The following is an 18,551-nucleotide window of genomic DNA, read 5'->3' as shown; positions in this document are numbered from 1 at the left end:
AAATTTTATCAGAAGTCAACCCATTCCAGACATTAGAGCAAAGATGAAAAAAAGACAGTGGGCTCCCAGAATTCGTAACAAGAGAAGTTCATAATGTATAAGGAGATTGAATAGAAAGCATAAAGGGAGTTGTTCAAAAAGACAAGTGAACAATCAAAGTGAATCACTGGCTGAATGTAGGCCAGAGACAGAAGCACAATAAAACAGTTGGCAAATGCTGTGTGTCAGCACCATGAAGAAGATGTTCATTTGATGTGGTGAAAGAAAGCCTGTGTGGGGATGTTTAAAATGTAAGCAGCGTATACATACACAAAGTCAGTTTCATTCTTCAGCTCAGCCACTGGTTGAAAAACAAGGTTGCGTCTACGCATTCCCAGCAAACAGACTGAGTCATCAGTATTGGCAAATACTTTTCCTAATAGGAAAAGAAGGAAATAATTCAAGATTTTTTTATTCACATTTGTATGGCCAAATATCCTTGTTCTGTAATTAAAGTGAATGGGGAGCTTAATTTCAGTTACTGAACATTTAACATAACATTAAAACATCAATTAGTACTTTAATAGGGTTAGGAGATCTTCACTTTTTACATTTAGCTTTGGTGATTAGCCATGAAAACAGTGTAATTAATCAACAATGAGACTGAATTTTAACATCCAGTTTTAAATTAGATTTTAGTAAATAGTGTTTTATAAAAATTCCCAAAGAAGACATATTACCTTCTTCTGTCTCCCATGTAGCCATCATGAAACAGAAAGGAAGAACAGATGTAACTTAGGTAATCATCAATTCCTTCATGCATAATATACTGCAATCACACTAGCATTTTTTAAAGGCAGGTAAGAAAACAGCTATCTAAAATACTGACCTCACTTGAGGGGTAATATAGCAGGAAGCACAGCAAGACATTACTGAATAAGATGGAAAGAAGTATGTTGACTAACAACCTATCATGCATTCATGTGTTTGTGTGGCAGTAGGCATATACTGATGGCTAACTGAAGGCAGTAAAATGAGAGATAGGACCAAGTGTTTCTGCACCTTTCCGGTAGGTTTCTTTCAGCTTTTTGGAGATCCACTGCATAGCTTTTGCAGAAATTTTTGTCCCAAAGTTTCTATCGAATGGCGAAGGTGCACCACCCTGTGTGGAAATTTAACTGTGGGTTAATTCAGTTATCAAGTCAGTATTTGTCTCTTTATTTTACTAGTTTAATGGCCTGCTCACTCTCATTTCTATCTCCCCCACTTTAAACAAACAAAATTACCACACAAACCAAGCTAAAACACTTAAAATTTGTGTTAAGCCAGTGTAGAATTCTCACTGAATCAATACTACTTTTCACTTAAGATAAACAAAGGGCACTGATTTCCCTGGCCTCCATTTTCCCTCAGTGCTGATCATAAAGCACCGCCTAGCTCTCACACTGCACTAGGCAACCCGGTTTCAGCATAATATAAAACAGGAAACCATTGAAGGAGAAGGTGTCAGAACGAGCATAAGAAATGTAACTGCTGACTCTGTAATCTAGGAAGTCGGGGAAGCACAGCTCTCTTTATTGCAGCTAGAACAAGGAAGGCTGTGTATGTAATACTAGGATGAAACAACTGGGCTGGGACTTTTTAAACTAGTAATTTTTTTATTAATATGTTTTATGGCTGCTTTCATTCAAAGTATTAAAACAGCCTTTATATGGCTCTGGAAACAAAGTTATTTTTTTAAGCTATTTATATATGAAGTCTGATTTTTGTGTTCATTTCCAATGTAGCAGATGGAACTGAAATCATGTGGAACTATTTAGAACTACTTCACAAACAGTAGATCATTTCGTCAATGCTGGTCTTGACCTTCAAAATAAATTTGGTTAAATTTTATGCAGAAAGTGCCAATCTCAGTGTTGAAAAATCTAAAAATAAGTAATGGTAAAATGACAATGTGAACAACAGTCATTTCACTACTAGCACTCAAGAAATTTAGCTCTACATGTGTTTTTGACTCTACCTCAGCCTTGATAATTAACGTAGCCAATTTAGAAACTTATTATCTGCCCAAAAACAATCTTGTTTAACTTGTATTAACAACTTGTTAATATAGACAGAAGGAGAAAAAATAAAAATAATCATTAAGAAAATAATCATTAAGAAGCTAATGTGTTTTTTTTTCCTACATTTTTTTCCTACATTTTACGGAAGGAGTTGCAATAAATTTTAATGCTAACAAACACTTCAGAGCTACCTATGAGCAAAAATCCACACACTTTCTCTTTAATTCTGAGTCAGACTTACTTGAAATGCTTCAATAGTGTATGCCCTTTGTACATATAGTTAAGCTTGTCTGTAAATTCTAAGGTCATTTTTACCTGCTGCATGTGGCCCAATACATTTTTTCGACAGTCAAACACTCCTTTTCCTTCTTCGGAATACAGCTGATAAATGAAGTCAGTTGTGTAGTTCTCATTGCAGTTCTCATTTCTGTAACAATTCAGGCCAAATACTCATTAGCAACTCAACTGTTAAGTAGTCAACGTCTTTACAGCTACTGAATGACAAACGTTTTCCCAGTTTCTTGATAGCAGCAGTCACTGCTTGGATAATTTCATCTAATCACATAGGTTCACTTTCACGTTTCATGAACGCATTTCATGTAACATATTCATGATTTTAAAGTCTGCATTACTTCTACTGTACCAACATTACTTGCTGGTCAGCTGGAAACCATTATTGAATAAGGTAGCGGAAAATAAAATTTATGTCTGACAAATTAACTATGCAGTGGAAAAACTGCACAAACAGAAGTTATACACATCTAATGCCAGTATCTTGCCATTTATAAAAGCATGGATGATGAATAACACCTAGTCTGCTCCTTACCAGTACTTTAAATGTCAAGTATTTTTTCACCCTAATCACCATAAGCAGAACAATGTAAACAAGTGTAATAGTTTCCTCATACAACTTATTATAGTACTCATTTTTCAGCCCTTTGCTACTCAGCACACTGAAAGTAAATGCTAATGAAAGAGAGAGAAGCTGCAGACTGATTCAGGATGCCTAAGAATGGATAATTTTAAAACATGTTAAATAACATATTTTAAAGGTTTTGGTCTTTGAAAATGGTTTATCCTGTGTTATCTTGTAAAATCTAAGTAGAATTTTTATAGTAAAGGTTATATGTGTATGCTAGTTTTCACACTGTCTTTATTAACAATCTACAGTTAAAAATTGTTGAGAAAATAGGCTGAAAAAAGAATCAAGTATTAGATTATAGAACAATTAGATTTACATAGAAAGAAGGAAGTTTTGGGCTTCAGCTTCCAGACAGCTCCCAGACTTGCTTTCTGGAGCAACAGCTTTGCTAATAATCTTATGCTAAAGGAATAATCAAGGAATGTAGACGTGAAGTGTCTTCACAAGTGGCCAAACAGCCTTGGCTGCAAGTGCTCAGCATCACAGATTTCACTTAATACAACTACTTTTGCTTACCTCAGGACTAGACCACGCTGGATACTGGTTTTCATCTTTTCAGTTAAGTGTTCCACGTTAGCCTAGGAACAACAAAGGTATTTTTAAAGAGACAAGCAGAACACTTTAAAACAACTTGAATGAGCCTACAAACTCATCCTGAGAGCTTATATGAAGATTCCACATCAAGTAGTATGTGCAAATTCAAATAATTTTAGAGATCCAGCAAAACATAGTGAGTATGGCTATTCATCTTGGGTTAAAATGAACTTCTTCCTCCACATCACAAATAACTGATTTTAGTAGCCACACAAAGTGGTTTTTTTTTTTGTTGTTGTTGTTGTTTTTTTAATACTATAGTGATAGAGCACCAAGTTGGATTACCTTGATATACATAAAAATACAGAAACATTGTCATAAAAGATATCCTGCCCTTACTCCCAATCCTTGCAACAGTCCTGTTATGGATACAGCAATGTATTACCATGTCAGTACTCCCATGCATGACATGAAGAGTGCATGCCACAGAGAACTGAATGGGGAGGAACTACAATTCACTGTACTGCTCAGCTTTGTATTTACATTTGCTCAGCAGTTATATTTGTATGTCCATGACAGCAGCTAGCACCAACTACCTCAGAAGTGTAAAAGCCTCACAGTAGACATGTTTCACGAGCTTACCCCCTGCAAAGTCATATCCTAATCTGTAGTCCTTAAATCCTAAAATCTTTATTTCAGTAACATCTCAAAAAATGCTCTTAATAGTTTGATTATCAAAGTCAATATCTAATCCACTTTACATCCTGTTCAGTCCCTGACCTAAGCAGTCTTCTGACGCAATAAGCTGAGGCACAGTCATAATGGAAAAGGTATTTCTTTTTTATCCTATATTTGTCTCTTTTCATACTGCTGAACTTTTTTCATTTACATGTAGCTTGAATTTCAATCAGAAGAATAAAAATTAAATGATTCCCCTAATAGCGTTTAGTGGTGAATACAAAAAAATCATCAGTTAACTGACCCTAACGCCAAGAACAACTGGGTGTATGTTCCTTTAGGTAATATGGCATAAGAACTGGAACTATTGGACAGTGCTACTGACAAGCACAGCTTTTAGCTATAGTATAATAATAATAAAACTACAACAAAAAACATGTTAGCTATCTACTTCAAATATATACATGTACATACAACAACTTTAGGATCTACTTAAAAATGAGGAAAACATTTCTCATGTTGCATACCTGGAGCTCTCGAATATCAAACTGTTCTTCAAAAATATAAGCAGCATCAGCTCCTGCTGCAAGGGCCCCCATATTGGCCAGGTACCCACAATAACCACCCATGGTCTCAATGATGAATACACGACGTTTGGTACCACTGGCTGACTGTTTGATGCGATCACACGTCTACTCAAAGACAAGATATTAGAAATTTTAAAATTTGAATTTTTATTTTATGTCACACATTTTTGTGTTACATATTGATTTTAAAAAATTTATTAAGAAATGTATTTTAAAAGGCTCCAACATAACATAACCCATTTAACTACAATAAGTCATTTTCATAAGTCATACACTGAACACCACACTAGCAAAACATTTTGACGATCAACACGTGTTTCATGCAAATACTAACACAAGAAATAAATTTGTCTTCTGCATGAACATAAAAATTGTGATAGTTTTCTAACAGAGATACTAATACATATAACAGAGCTTTTAAATCAGTTTGGGTATAAGTAAGTTTCTCTTCTTTACTTTGACTCCATTCATTACTGACAAGTTTATATCATCTTACCATTGATTTTAAAATTCACTGCACTCCTGACTATGCTCAAGTTTAAAAAAAAAAAAATAACTTAATACTCTTGGGTATGTTCTGCTCTGTGGATTACTTTCCAACAAAGATATCCATAGAAATACCATTCTCTCAAGCACTACTGGAGCTACTGCTCCTTTTACGTTTTTATTTATTTGCACCATGCTCTGAACAGCCTAAGAAACATTCTCTACTAAGAGATCTGATGCCCACATAGCACCAATACTACCAATATTTACTACAGTTGCTTAAGAGACTTAGGAAAGAGTAGCAGAAAAAATCTCCAGGGTCATAGGACCTAGGAAACTGACATTACTATGCATCTCTAGGCTATAACAACACAAGAAGCTAGTTGATAAACTCTCACTTCCTGGAATGAAAATATTTCTACAGCAACTGTTCAAAGTTATTTTTAAGTCATTGGACAAAAGTACTTCCTTTCAGAAAGAGATTAAGAAAAGAAACATATTACTTCCTCCTTTTCCTTCAAAATAAATAAAAGTTATGCTAGACTTGGTAACAAGAATAATTTTGCAAAATTGATGTATAGTCCATACATCAGTTCTGTTTGGTAAAACTAAGAAATGAAAGTACCTAGCAACTGCATAATCTTGAAACTTGAATTATAGCTTTAAAAACTCCCCATTACTAATTACTAACTACTTACTACTATTAATAACTACTCTCCCTTACTAATTTTCTGAATGACCAACTACAGATCCTGTAATATTTGAGGTATTTCTGTTTCACAGATTTTTACCAGAGCCTTCATTCAGATAACAACAGGACTTCAAGAAGAAATTGCGAGCTATAGTGACTTAAAAAATATACCAAACAGACCACAATAAATACTGAATTGGTAAGTGAGGAAACTTAAAAGACTAAAACTTTTAACATCATAATGTTTAATGCATTCAAAAACTAAAACCAGTATGCATTTATTTAGGTCCAGCTACCAAAAGATGCATGTAACAATCTACTTATCTTTTATTTATATATATTCACATATATGTAAATCTATCTGTATACTTCCACCCCCAATCCCATACACACACTCAAATGCAGAATTCACATAGACGTATTTAGAATACTGATTAACACTCTGTTATGAAGAATGTTTCTGAATACTTCTGTTTAGGATAACCTAAATAAGTTTTTAATTGAACTTCCATTGTTTTTTCAAGGTGACATTTTCTTTTACCCATCTTGGATTTTACAGTGTCCTCAAGCGCTTTTCTTCCTGTTCCAGACGTGGTTTTGTAATTGTTGCAGAATGCTGGCACTTGGTATATGGTAAACAACAAATTTATAAAAATCCCTATTACTTGTAACAGTGGCCAGCACATTGATTGTAATTAAAAAAAAAAAAAAAAAAAAAGAAAAAACAACCTCCCCCCCACACACCTGCGTAGAAATGTATTGATACTACATTGATTTCCTTCTGTTTGAGAAGACCTAAAACATTTGTAAACTCCAAGCTTTCCAAAAACGTTTTCCTGCTGCTGGTACAAGAATGAAATTTTCTGCTTTGGGGATTACCCATTTTAGATATATTTAGAAGGATTTCTATTACAAGAGACATGCAGTAGAAACTGTCTGCTATTCTTGCTTTCTCAGAATGACTGTGACAGAAATACCCAAATGGCACTGAAGGGTTTTAAAGAAACTCAGGCAGCTTTATAGCAGATACAATATAAGGTTTCTTATTCACTTAGCAGCCTGACTCAAGAGGATTAAGTTCTAGGACCCAGTATGCATGAAATCAGACTAGATGAAATGTGGTCTTTTCTAGCCTTAAGATACATAGGTCTCTCTGGATGTACAGATGTATTTAATATGGTTAGCAGTAGTCTTCTGCAATCTAGCAGTCGTACATTTGGGTCCATCTATATGCCTGCTCTAGACAAACAGACCATCTTTAAAAACTGTTGCTGTGTTGTTTTCTAAGCGATACAATACCAATCACCATAACGGCAAGTGGTGATGTTAGGTACTAAAACCAGAAGGCAATACCTGTTTATGAATGTCTCATGTTTTTTACTGTGATTATAACTGGATTATCATACTATTACTTTATCTAGTCACATTGCTAGGTCCTTTTATCTTAGCTTTTTCATGGTAGAATTTCAAATCCTTACTTTCATTGACTGTGATGAGAAAAAAAGAAAAAAGCAAAGCTTTTTACATTGACATTACATTTCCTGCTGTAGGAGAACTGCCAGTAAGAACTTTGTGTGTACTTGTCTACACAACAATGGATTTTGACATAAGACACTAACACAGATTTTTATTTGCTATTTTCAGTGAGAGAGATTTGTAGCTGGTATAAACCCAGGAATTCTTAATGCATGGTTATGGGAACAGCTTCAAAGAAATTGAGGCTATAATAGCAAAGACTACTGCTGCGGTAGCAGCGCTTTTTAACTTGTCCATATTCCACTGCCTTGACACCACCTTTTGTGAAACCTTACAGTGAGCTTGGTCAAGTAACTGATCAGGATTTTAAGTCACCTTTTATTCCCCTCCACCCCCCCCATTGCCCTGTCTCTTAAATAAGCTTTCCCTCCTTCTAACTCCAGGATAAAAAAATGTTCTAGTCATTTTTCCCAATGGTCTTGGAAAAAGTAGAAGAAATGAACCATATACAAAATTTGAAAAATAACATTCTTAGAAATTGTATTTACCAAATTCTGCCTTGGACTTAAGTCCTGACCCTGCATTTTTAATTCATATCCTACTCCATAGGCAAGAAAGCCCAATGCTCACGAGTCTGATGCAGGCTTCAGAAGTTTTAAACACGGAGGTATGGTATTCTTTCTGGAGCAGTTCTTAGGATTCCACTGCTAGTCATGTTGTCATATGGACTAAGCTAGCTTCATGAAAAGTCTGATATTCAAACCTCTAAATCAACAGTCTTCCATCTTTTAAAATAAAATTTTCTGAAATTCAATAGATTTATTTTTTTTTTAACTGAGAGCATTACTGAATGCTGTACAAATTGCAATTAAAAGTACTTAAAGCAGTGAACTAAGAGGAAGCAGTATTACGTACATTTTCTTTTCCATTGTGTCGTGTTTTTACTTTTACATGTGCATATCAGCCATACTTAGAGGCTGACGTTTATAAAAGTTGGTAAGGCAGAAGCAGCTAATGGAGTGACGGGAGGACTTGTGTCTTACCTGTGAATATATTGGTACTATTTACCCATTTTGCATCATAGGTCGTCTTCATTCCAGGGATGTAGTATTGCATCTCCTACTGACCAGGTCATACTATATTTTGATGCACCTCTTTCATTTAGCTACAAGAGCTTTTTTACTCTAATAAATAAGTAATTCTGTACCGGAGCAGGAAAACAGATCTTTTTTCAAGATCATTTCTCAAACCCCAGGATCTCCATGCAGACTTCGGCCAATTGCTTCATCGTTATTTCTATAGACTCATAATAGGAAGTTTAATAAAACCCAAAGCCATTCAGAGGTTCACTCATTTGTTTGCATTAGTCCTCAACTCAGTTCCCCTTTTTTTTTTTTTACTTGATGAAATGGTAAAGAATTAAGGAGTTCATATAGCAATTGTACCTGAGGAAAAAAGCTACAGCAGACTAGAACTAGAAAACTGATTGTTGAATGGAAAGCTTCAGCTACAGCAAGATCTGACCTCAAATCAGCATCAGTGACAGACTTAACTGTTTATACTATGCTTGTATTTATATGCACTTAACATTAAACCTATTGTAGTCCATAGGATTATTCACACGTTAACAATGTACACAAATGTTCTTTTACACTAAGTTCAGTCACTGGCCCATGCAATAAACATGGTATTTGTTTATTAAACATGTGCTTTCTTCTTTCAGCTAAATAATGCTGAGAAGCTACGTAAGATTTAAAAAAAAAAAAAAAAAAGAAATTAGCAAAATCTTTTATTTTCAGTAAAAGCAAATTCCCTAGGAACTAATGCAGTAGTCTTGGATAACAAAATAGAATCCCCAAAAGCTAAACACCGACTATAATCAACTTTAATTAGGTTAATATTTAATCAGTCTTGGTAAAGTTCTTAACTGTAAAACAAAAATTACAGTGACTGATTTTAGAACACTAGACATTTCAAGGTCTTTAGGTATCCTGATGTTATGCATGTTATCATCTTAACTTTTAAAAGATACATGGTCTTACCTCCACAATAGCATTCAAGGCAGTGTCAGCACCAATGCTAAAATCTGTGCCTGGCACATTGTTGCTAATAGTAGCAGGCAACACACAGATAGGTACGCAAAACTCCTCAAAGCAGGAACGTGCCTCATGTAGCTGCAGACAACTCTCATAGGCCTGAAGCAGTGGTACAAGTATGAGTGATACATTCCTTGTCTTTGGATTGCTCTGCTAATGACTCCTTGCATGTGAGGGTAAATTTGGCTGTCCGTTGGCCCAAGTGAGTACAATTGGTGAGATTATTGGGGGTGCATCCTGTACAGACCACAACAGTGCACTGAGGTTGCATTGGCACAATGCTCTTTGAAGAAATGCAGATGATTAGTGCAGGTTAATATAGAGTGAATATGAAGTGTGCACAGCATTAGAGGTCTGAAGCAGTTTAGCAGAAAGAAGACAGCACAAAGATAGATTGGAAATCATTCAACAAAAAGCCACTTAAAGAACAAAGTTTGATACGTGTTAAGAAGTTCAGAAAGTTAACTAGGAAAACACCTGCAACATGAAGGAAATGCTTAAAAGAAATCCTGTTTTTTAACACTATGTTATCCTACAAAGTCAAGACACATCTATTTCCACAGAGAAAAAAAAAATCGCCTTTGCCTTCCAAGGTTCTATCAACACCACACATCTGCTTCTATTCACGCAGATCACACAGAGGTCCAGAAAAATCCAAGAACATGTGCACAAGGATGAGTTAAAATTTGCAAGTACATTTCAAAATTGCTTTGTGAAGTAGCTGTAGGTTTTTGGGAGGATTCCAAACTACAAAATAAATCTGCATGTGAAAAGGATTAGGTGTTCCTAGTAGATGTCAAAATAATGCTTGAAATTCAAGCTGTTTTAAAAGTCAGTGAACATTTTTTTTTTTACTTACATTATTCCAATTCTACCTAATCCAAACTCATTCAGCATCTCTCATGATGTGTGACAATTTTTCCAACTACCTATGTAATGACTCTCCACAAGAAAGCCTAATTACATAGTATGTTCCCGTTTTGTTAATCTTTTTCCCAGAAAAGAATGACGTTCACAGAAGTCTCATCTTTTTTCGATTTCTCAAATCAGTTCAGAGAAGCAAACTATGGCAAATCAAATTATTAGATACCTATCTCCGCAGCTACTAATTTAAGCAATGACTTGGGAGAAAGTGATGGGAAAAAATTCATCCATGAGAGCTCTGCTTAAAGGCTCTTTTCCCCAGATGAAGCAGATCCCATTCAGTGAGATGACAGGTCTTATGCCATCAGGTGAATGTAGTGCAAATTAAGTTTCTAAAGTCTATATTGACTTCAGATAAATTTTGGAAGTGCAAATTTAAACTAAGCTCAGTGCTAGGATGCACTTCCAATTTAATATCTCAGTCTAAAAAGCTGCTGTTTCAGATCTGCAGCTCTGAGTAGTAGTATAGCCAAAACAGAGCCATTATTTATTTATTCAAAACATTCTATGATTTTTTTTTTTTTGAGTGGATGAGAATGAATTTTCACTGAGAATTTCATTAAGCAGTAATTCATTAAGCAGTAATTGCTTAGCCCAGCTCAAGACAGTCAGTTGGAATTTTTGTTTCTAAGGAAAGAAAGTGACGTCAAAACCATAAGGCTTCTTAGAGATCTGCGAAGAAATGCTGATGAATTTCTCTGAAAAGTTTTACAATGAGACTTTTGGGAAACCATGTTGAAGGGAAATTTAGAGCAGTAACTAACACAACTGGTTAGTTATGATATGTTAAGATATGTTTTACTTGCATTAAATATTGCCATTTCATTTGATGCAAGTGATTTTAGCAAACATATCCAAAGATTGTACCTCCACCAAGCATAAGCATCAGATAATTATATGCAGCATCTTAGCATCACTGCAGAAAACAGAAAAACACTTTCAATAAAGGGTAGTTTAACAATTCTGGAAGGTAAATGATGAGTGGTTGTAATAATTGCTTTACATTTTTTTTTTTTTTAATGAGGACAACAGTAAAATCATAGAGGGACTACTGTACCACATCAATATAACATGTTTTAATCATTTCATATCCATTTATTATATTATTATTTAGAAGTGTATTGGCAGAATCAAGTGTGTTTCATAAAAATACAAGCAGTCAAGCAGACTGTGTTCTGTTGACTTTTGTCCATTAAAAGGGATGGACTTACTGCCCCAGCTCCACATCCACATTGCGAAGACCAAACTGGATGAAAACTGAATTGGATAATTAGTTTAGCCAAGTTAATATTCAGCCTGTTCAGCTGCCTGATTCAGATTAATGTATAATCACGTATGCTAGTACCAGCATAGGGATCATACAGGAGAGCGGTCCATTTTTTTCAAGGAAACTGCATGGACAATCTAACAAACTTTCTTCACTCCTCAGTGAGAAAATGTCTTCTTGTGGCTGTTTGCTATTCTTTTTCTCACCACCAGTTGATCAGCTTGCACACCCTTCCCTTTGAAGGATGGAAGGAAAATGCAGACTGTCAATTCTCTGAGTATATCAGAGAATTTTAGCCTCTTTTTTCAAGTTCCTTCATCCTCCATCTCTAGCTGCTACCTTTACTTTTCATTTCCCCATTTAGTTCTACATGTCCTAAATCAAAATGCATATTCTTCCAGACATTGTTATGGATTATTAGTCTTCCCATCACTGTCCTCTAGCCTATCTGTAGGCTTTGTTTTCGAATTAATTTTTCATTTTGTCCATGCTTTTTCATGTTCTGTAGCTGAAAGTCTAACTTTTTATTCATTCTTCTACTTACAGAGTAGATTTCAAGTTTAGTTTCACCCATAAAATGTATTGATAACCTCTCTTTTTGATGTTTATTAAATAACCCAGAAATGTATAGGTTATTTCTACGTAAATATGAAGGCTAACACTTCTTTCTTGTCATATTTCAGAAATCTGATATCCAAAATAGTACTCTACTTATTTCACTGAGTTAGCAACATGAAGTTGAGAACATAGGTATTTTTATTACAGTAGTTAATTTACTGCTGTTTCTTTTCAGAGAAAAATTCAAGTTAATGTTCTCATCCTGTAATCCTAAATTATTTTTTATGTCTACCTAGATACAAAAAGCCTAAAGTATACCCTATTCACATATTGAAACTTCCACCTTTCCCCAGGTATTCCAATACTGTGGAATACTGACAATTTCTCTGACAATTGTTCTCACTGATATTTTATACTGAAGTGAAAATGGAGTATACAAGAAAATTTACAATGCTACTCAAAAGACAACCCAAATTCTGTTCTACTGATTAAGAGTCTAACATTGTAAAATACAATTGAGAAAAAAAATCGAGAGGGTCAAAGAATCTGTCACAGAATCCAAATTCTAGTTATTGAGAAACATACCATCCACTATCATGACTTCGGACACAGCATGCTCTTGCCTAATAACTCATCCAGAAGATTTGTAACTGTGCAAGTATTTACAGATCATATACCATCTTTAATGCCAAGCTTAGGTAAGTATAAAACAGAGTAGTCTGATTTTTGTTCGTTTATTTTCTTTTTTAAATGCAACATCACCACATTTGCAAATGTCTCAAGGTACCATTTACATGCCTTGACAACTCTCAAACAACCTAACACTGACAAACGTCTAGTAATGCCGAAAACCAACAAGGCCTCATTACCCAGAAGGGAAGAATTTACTTACCTTACTGAAAGTTGCTGAGAACATAGAACTGTAAGTAGTACCACAGAAAAACTAAGCGTGGTAACATTTTGGTGTGTTAATCTGAAAGCTAAGAGACGCTAATATGAAAGCACTGAAAACTGACACGTTTACTCATCTAACAGTGTCAATAGGAATGAAAATTATATGACTTGTATTGAGCCTATCAGTCACACTTAACAGGGGACAGCATCGCTATCGAACCTGATTTGAACATGTGACACAGGAATGAAACGAAACATTTTTCATTATCAGTCTTAGTAGATCATATTCAAACAATCAGAGCAGAAAACTGAAAAAATACTAAGCAGGAATCTTTCCTCAACACAAAAGTCTGCTCCTTCCCAAGAAAAAAAAAAAAAAAAAAAAAAGAGAGAGAACAAACCTTAACCTTCTATTGGCTTGAAACTAATTCCTGCAAAGCTATTACTTTTCATATATATTTCAGAGAAAAATCTAGACAAAATAAATGCAAGAACAAAACAAAGACTACCAGTAAAACACAACAAAAAAAGTTTTCAACTACTACATCGAAAATATGGAGATACTGACAATTTGTTACCTAATGAAGTCTAACAGTATCTAGAAACCTAAGTATAAAGCAAAACACAAGGACAGCATAAGGAAAGGGAAAGAGAGGGAGACCCTACTCTACATGAAATAACCTATAAAAAGAAGGCAGTTAGGTAAACATACACAGGTTATGAAAAAAAGGAGAAAAGAAAAGTAGGTGTCATGCACAGTCCTTTTACTCACCTCAGTTTGTGATCAATCATTTTGGAGAGATATTTTTATTTACCAGAACTGGAAAAAAGTCAACCTTTATAAACCTACAGTCTTGTTCAAGGCAATAGTTTGGAAAACTGAAATTTCTTAACTCAAATGAGAATTATATCGAGAAAAATAAACCCTGATGTTGGTATGGTGAACAGAAATAAATAGGTGAAAACTATGCTAACGCTCTTGAGGTTGATAGCTTTTGAGGAATCCTTGAAATTTTTCAAAATATTATCATGATTAAAATCTTCAAACAAATCTACATGACAGAAGAATTGACATTACATTTCAAAAGCAATCTGAGATTCTTTTCCTACTTTACACAAGCAACATGGTTATTGTTTTTAGTTTTTTGTTTGTTTTTAAATGTAGCTCAATATGTATAATCAGTGAAAATATTTTGGCTCCAACACTACTGGATATGCATCCACAAATTATAGTGAAAAGAAAAATAAAACTGAAGGAAGCATAATGTTCCCATTGTTATTGCTTGGATAAAATTATCTCAAAATACTAAGAAAAGCAATACTGTTTCTATATAAGTGTATGGTTGATTAATGCTTCCTAAGTGATTCAGGTGAACTGTAAACATGCATGCTTGACGTGTTGTTTGTGTGGCACCTGCTAATTCTCACTCTATCCAACTGAATTTACTTTTAATTGACCCATTCTTAATTTACATTATGTTACTGTTTTTCTTTTTTTTTTTTTTTTTAATATAGCATATTATGTCTCAGCTCTTTATGTTAAATCTATTTCTTTTATTAGTAGTGTATACAATTCTTCTTATTACAGAAATGGTTACATAAATAAGGATTTGTTTCTGAACCGAACAATATTCACTTGGGATTTGTCACAGCTGGGTATACTGACACTTCACATATAACGGATTTTTTTTCTTCTTCTTCTATCTACAGTGCAAATGATTATCAAGTCCTAGCTTTAGGTTTCTTTCTTTCCTATACAATAAATATATGCAATCCTATTTTGTAGTTTACAAATTCAAAGGTCCTTGTAGTTTTGGATCTACCTTTGAGATCACAAAACTTCTCTCTTTTAAACAAGTATCACGAATGCATCTATATTGAGTAACTGTATTATTTTCCAGATTATATTTCCAAAGTTCTGGTCTATAAAAATATCCAGTTCTAGCCAATTCAGTCAGTTTTAACCAGAACTGCTTTATTAGTAAGCGCACACACCAGAATAGACTTACATCAGTTATAGTGTTCAGAGCAGTATCTGCACCAATGCTGAAATCTGAACCCGGTACATTGTTGGATACTGTTGCAGGAACCATAACCATTGGAACACAGAATTCGTCATATTTCTCTCGGGCAGCTGACAATTCCAAAAGTCCGAGGTACGCCTGTTGGGCACAGGCATTGGGTGAAAAATTAGGACAAATAAAATAAAGACAAGGTTGGAATGATAAAATGGAACGGGCCACAGGGGGAGCCATTTCTACCACGACACACTTCAGCAAGTCAAAGCATTAAGAATCCACTAAAATGACAGATACACAAAAAAACAGAAAGGATTAAAAACATGTATGCATTTGAAAAGAAACAATAAATAGAACACTCATTCATTTCAAGAAAATACGTAATTTAGACAAAGTTGCTTCACAAATATACTACAAAATAATTCCCCAATCTTCAGGTACTATTATCTGTTGTTTCAAATCATAGTATTCCTGAATCAAGACATCCTTAAAAAATCACTTTGGTAAAATAAAATGAACTTGAAATATGGATAGGAGACAAAAAAGAACACTTATCTTGATTTATTACAGATTTTTAAATGCATTATGTGAGAAGAGTGGCTTAAATAAGGGACCACAGTACAATTACGACTAAAGCTTAAGAACTTTTTGATATGTGTTCTGAGTATTGATATGGTATATAGACTGGAACTTGCTTGTACTGCTGAAGTTGGTTTTTTTTTTTTTTTTTTTTTTTTTTTAATACAGAAACAGCATCGCACCACCTCATCTTATTTATCCATTTACCTTACCTTGTTTTTCAGTTATTAGTCATTTCCTTGAATGCCAACTTTCCACAGAAATCAGTGATTAGTAAAAACTGATCCTAAATGCTATGTTGTGTATATAGTACAGCAAATCAAATGCACTTTACATGAAGATTGGGTGAAAACTAAAATGGTCTATTTCTTTTGTTAGGAATTCTATTCTACTTAGACGTAAGTTGAAACTTTGTTGTACCTCAAATCCACCAATAACCATAAGAGCATTAATGTTGTTAGTGCGCATCTGGTCAGCGATCTTCTCCAAATACTTAGCAGGAAGAGTACTGGAAATTATTAAACCAAAAGAAAAATAAAAACAATTTAAAGACTCTGCAGCAATAAGAACTAATTACTAAGCTATAACAGTAAACCCAGCAGGCAATAAAATATTTCTCATTTTAAATATCTATTCATAAAAATATTTCTTTCTGGTTGCCACTAAGGAATCACATCAACTATGAGAAAAATACAGACTTGCAATACTTTTAAGTGTTAAGTACCCTAGGAAATTTTTCAGTTGAAGTCCCAACTCCCATTCTCATTCTCTCCTCAGAGCTGATACAGTACCATCAAGAAACCCTGACTGGAACATAACGTTTTTTAAAAAAAATAAATTAAAGGTTTAAAACATTCGGTGAAAGGAAAAGAGAACTGAATTACACACAGGTTATATAACATACTAGAATTCACCATAGCAATTGGAAAAAATATTGATGTTACCGTTTGGTACCAAGAATCGATCCTCCTTGACCAGTCCAGCCTCCAACATCTCCCCAGTTGATTTCCTTTATCTTTGAATTAAAGTAAAGAAGTAGATTTTGTTACACGATTATCCAATTACTTCTCTTGACATGCAACAAACACCAGGTACTACTTAACATAAAGCTGTTGGACCGAGTTGTTGGGCACTCTGGCAGCACCAAAAATGAAATTGGCAAAAATATCAGTACCAAGAGGTTAACTAACTTAAGTTCTCTTTAATTCTTACCAGTCCCTTTCCATTCTATTTGTCCTTTCTTTCTCCAGATCATAATAAACTTTGCCTCCCTGATTCATACCATGGTCCTGTTTTCATATCTTCTCTTACTGAACATGAAACATAGAAGTCTAAAACTAGGTCTTTGAGGTTAGTTTTGGGACCTATGGCTCCAGTTAATAGGTAGAAATTGCTAATCTTATATCCATTTTCTCCTTAGGCCATTAACTGATACATAACATTTAAAACAGAGGAACAGAAGAATCTAACTCACCTTGAAAAAAACAAAAGCTTCCTTCCTTAAAAGGCATCACTGCAAAGTTTTTTATTGCAAAAGAACACAAATGCAACAGCAATTCTTCTGTTATTCTGTGGAAAATCTACCATATGCTAAACATTGACCAGAATGTGAAAGCGGGATTCACCTCAACTAATTCTGTAGCTCTGAAGCACGTGATCAGTAATATTTAAGTATAAATGAATCTATCGGTTTGTATAGTTGAGAAATAGTTACAATTTGGGTTTCATATGTCTTCATGAAATAATTTACTGAATTACTTTCCATGATAGTATCAAAGAATATGCTTTCTAAGAATATAACAAAGGCAGTAGAGTGGGATGTGGTACATACTACTATACTATCCACACAAAATACTGACCTTCCCTCTAGAAAAACCTTCAAATCCATCAATGACAGCAAACATTTTATGGCCTTCAGTTATGCCAACTCTCACTGCAGCCCTCACTGCAGCATTCATTCCAGCTGCAGGAGCACCAACATTTAAGACTGCCACATTAAAATTAGTCTGCAAGAGAAAAATAACAATCTTTAATAAAGCACTTTCTATTTTATATCACGCTTGATTTTTCCATCATGCACAGATGATAAATATTGTAATGTAGGAAGGGAACTTGCAAAGCCCTGAAAACCATTCAAAACTAACTAGAACATACATAAATCTATTTTTCCTGTTTTCAGAATGCCACACAGAAACAAAAACAATTTGGTTTTTAGAAATTTTTAAATAAGACTTTCAATTTTCTTTGCAGTTTGTTATGCAATTTTTTATAATCTAGCTCAGCTAGGTTCAAGAAAAAAAAGAAAACAAAATAGACTAAGTTATTCAACCATTTTCATATTATCCAAACAGTTGGATTTTGCAAAATATACTCAGAATATCCTAGAAAAGAGTAGAAGCTGATGTATTTCATTCCATCACTGTAGCAGTTAGACAGTGTCATCAGTAGACACACAAAGTGGAACAGATTACAACTTTAATTTAAAAGTATCTGCCAGACTTTTAGAGCAGCTGGCAGCAGTAAACAGGATCATTCAGTGTCTTTCACATTATCATAAGTTTTCAGATTATGGCAGATTTAAAACATTTTAGTGACTCAGAGTAACTGTTTACATATAGTGCTACCTCCTCCTGCAAGTCTAATATGTGTTCCAGGTAAACGTCTCGTCTATTCAAAGGGAAGAGTCTGAGATATCAAATATATATTTGTAAACTAAAACACAGGCAATGTAAGAGAAAAGGTTCTGCTTAAAACAAGACATGAAATAATATTTTGCTACATAATGTATATTCCATGAAA

The 18,551-nt window shown here is 34.3% G+C and overlaps 1 protein-coding gene across 3 annotated transcripts in view; it reads right to left on the bottom strand.

Annotated features, from left to right (window-relative positions):
* PFKP (phosphofructokinase, platelet) overlaps positions 1-18,551 on the bottom strand; it is a 44,590-nt gene that overhangs the window by 785 nt on the left and 25,254 nt on the right. The window contains exons 13-22 of one of the 3 annotated variants that reach the window (XM_050708659.1): positions 17,612-17,758; positions 16,697-16,767; positions 16,173-16,260; positions 15,165-15,317; positions 9,459-9,611; positions 4,704-4,868; positions 3,481-3,542; positions 2,358-2,469; positions 1,042-1,141; positions 310-415 (exon numbers count right to left, since the gene is read on the bottom strand). In XM_050708659.1, coding sequence (XP_050564616.1) covers positions 310-415; positions 1,042-1,141; positions 2,358-2,469; positions 3,481-3,542; positions 4,704-4,868; positions 9,459-9,611; positions 15,165-15,317; positions 16,173-16,260; positions 16,697-16,767; positions 17,612-17,758 — 1,157 coding nt within the window. The remainder of the gene's footprint in view (positions 1-309; positions 416-1,041; positions 1,142-2,357; positions 2,470-3,480; positions 3,543-4,703; positions 4,869-9,458; positions 9,612-15,164; positions 15,318-16,172; positions 16,261-16,696; positions 16,768-17,611; positions 17,759-18,551) is intronic. The other 2 variants (XM_035564284.2, XM_035564285.2) reach the window with 2 other exon arrangements.

Source organism: Cygnus atratus, chromosome 2 (genome assembly GCF_013377495.2).
Source record: "Cygnus atratus isolate AKBS03 ecotype Queensland, Australia chromosome 2, CAtr_DNAZoo_HiC_assembly, whole genome shotgun sequence".
In the NCBI taxonomy this organism is placed as follows: Eukaryota; Metazoa; Chordata; class Aves; order Anseriformes; family Anatidae; genus Cygnus; species Cygnus atratus.
Note: the sequence above shows the minus strand (reverse complement) of the source record. Positions and strands in the feature narration are given on the sequence as shown.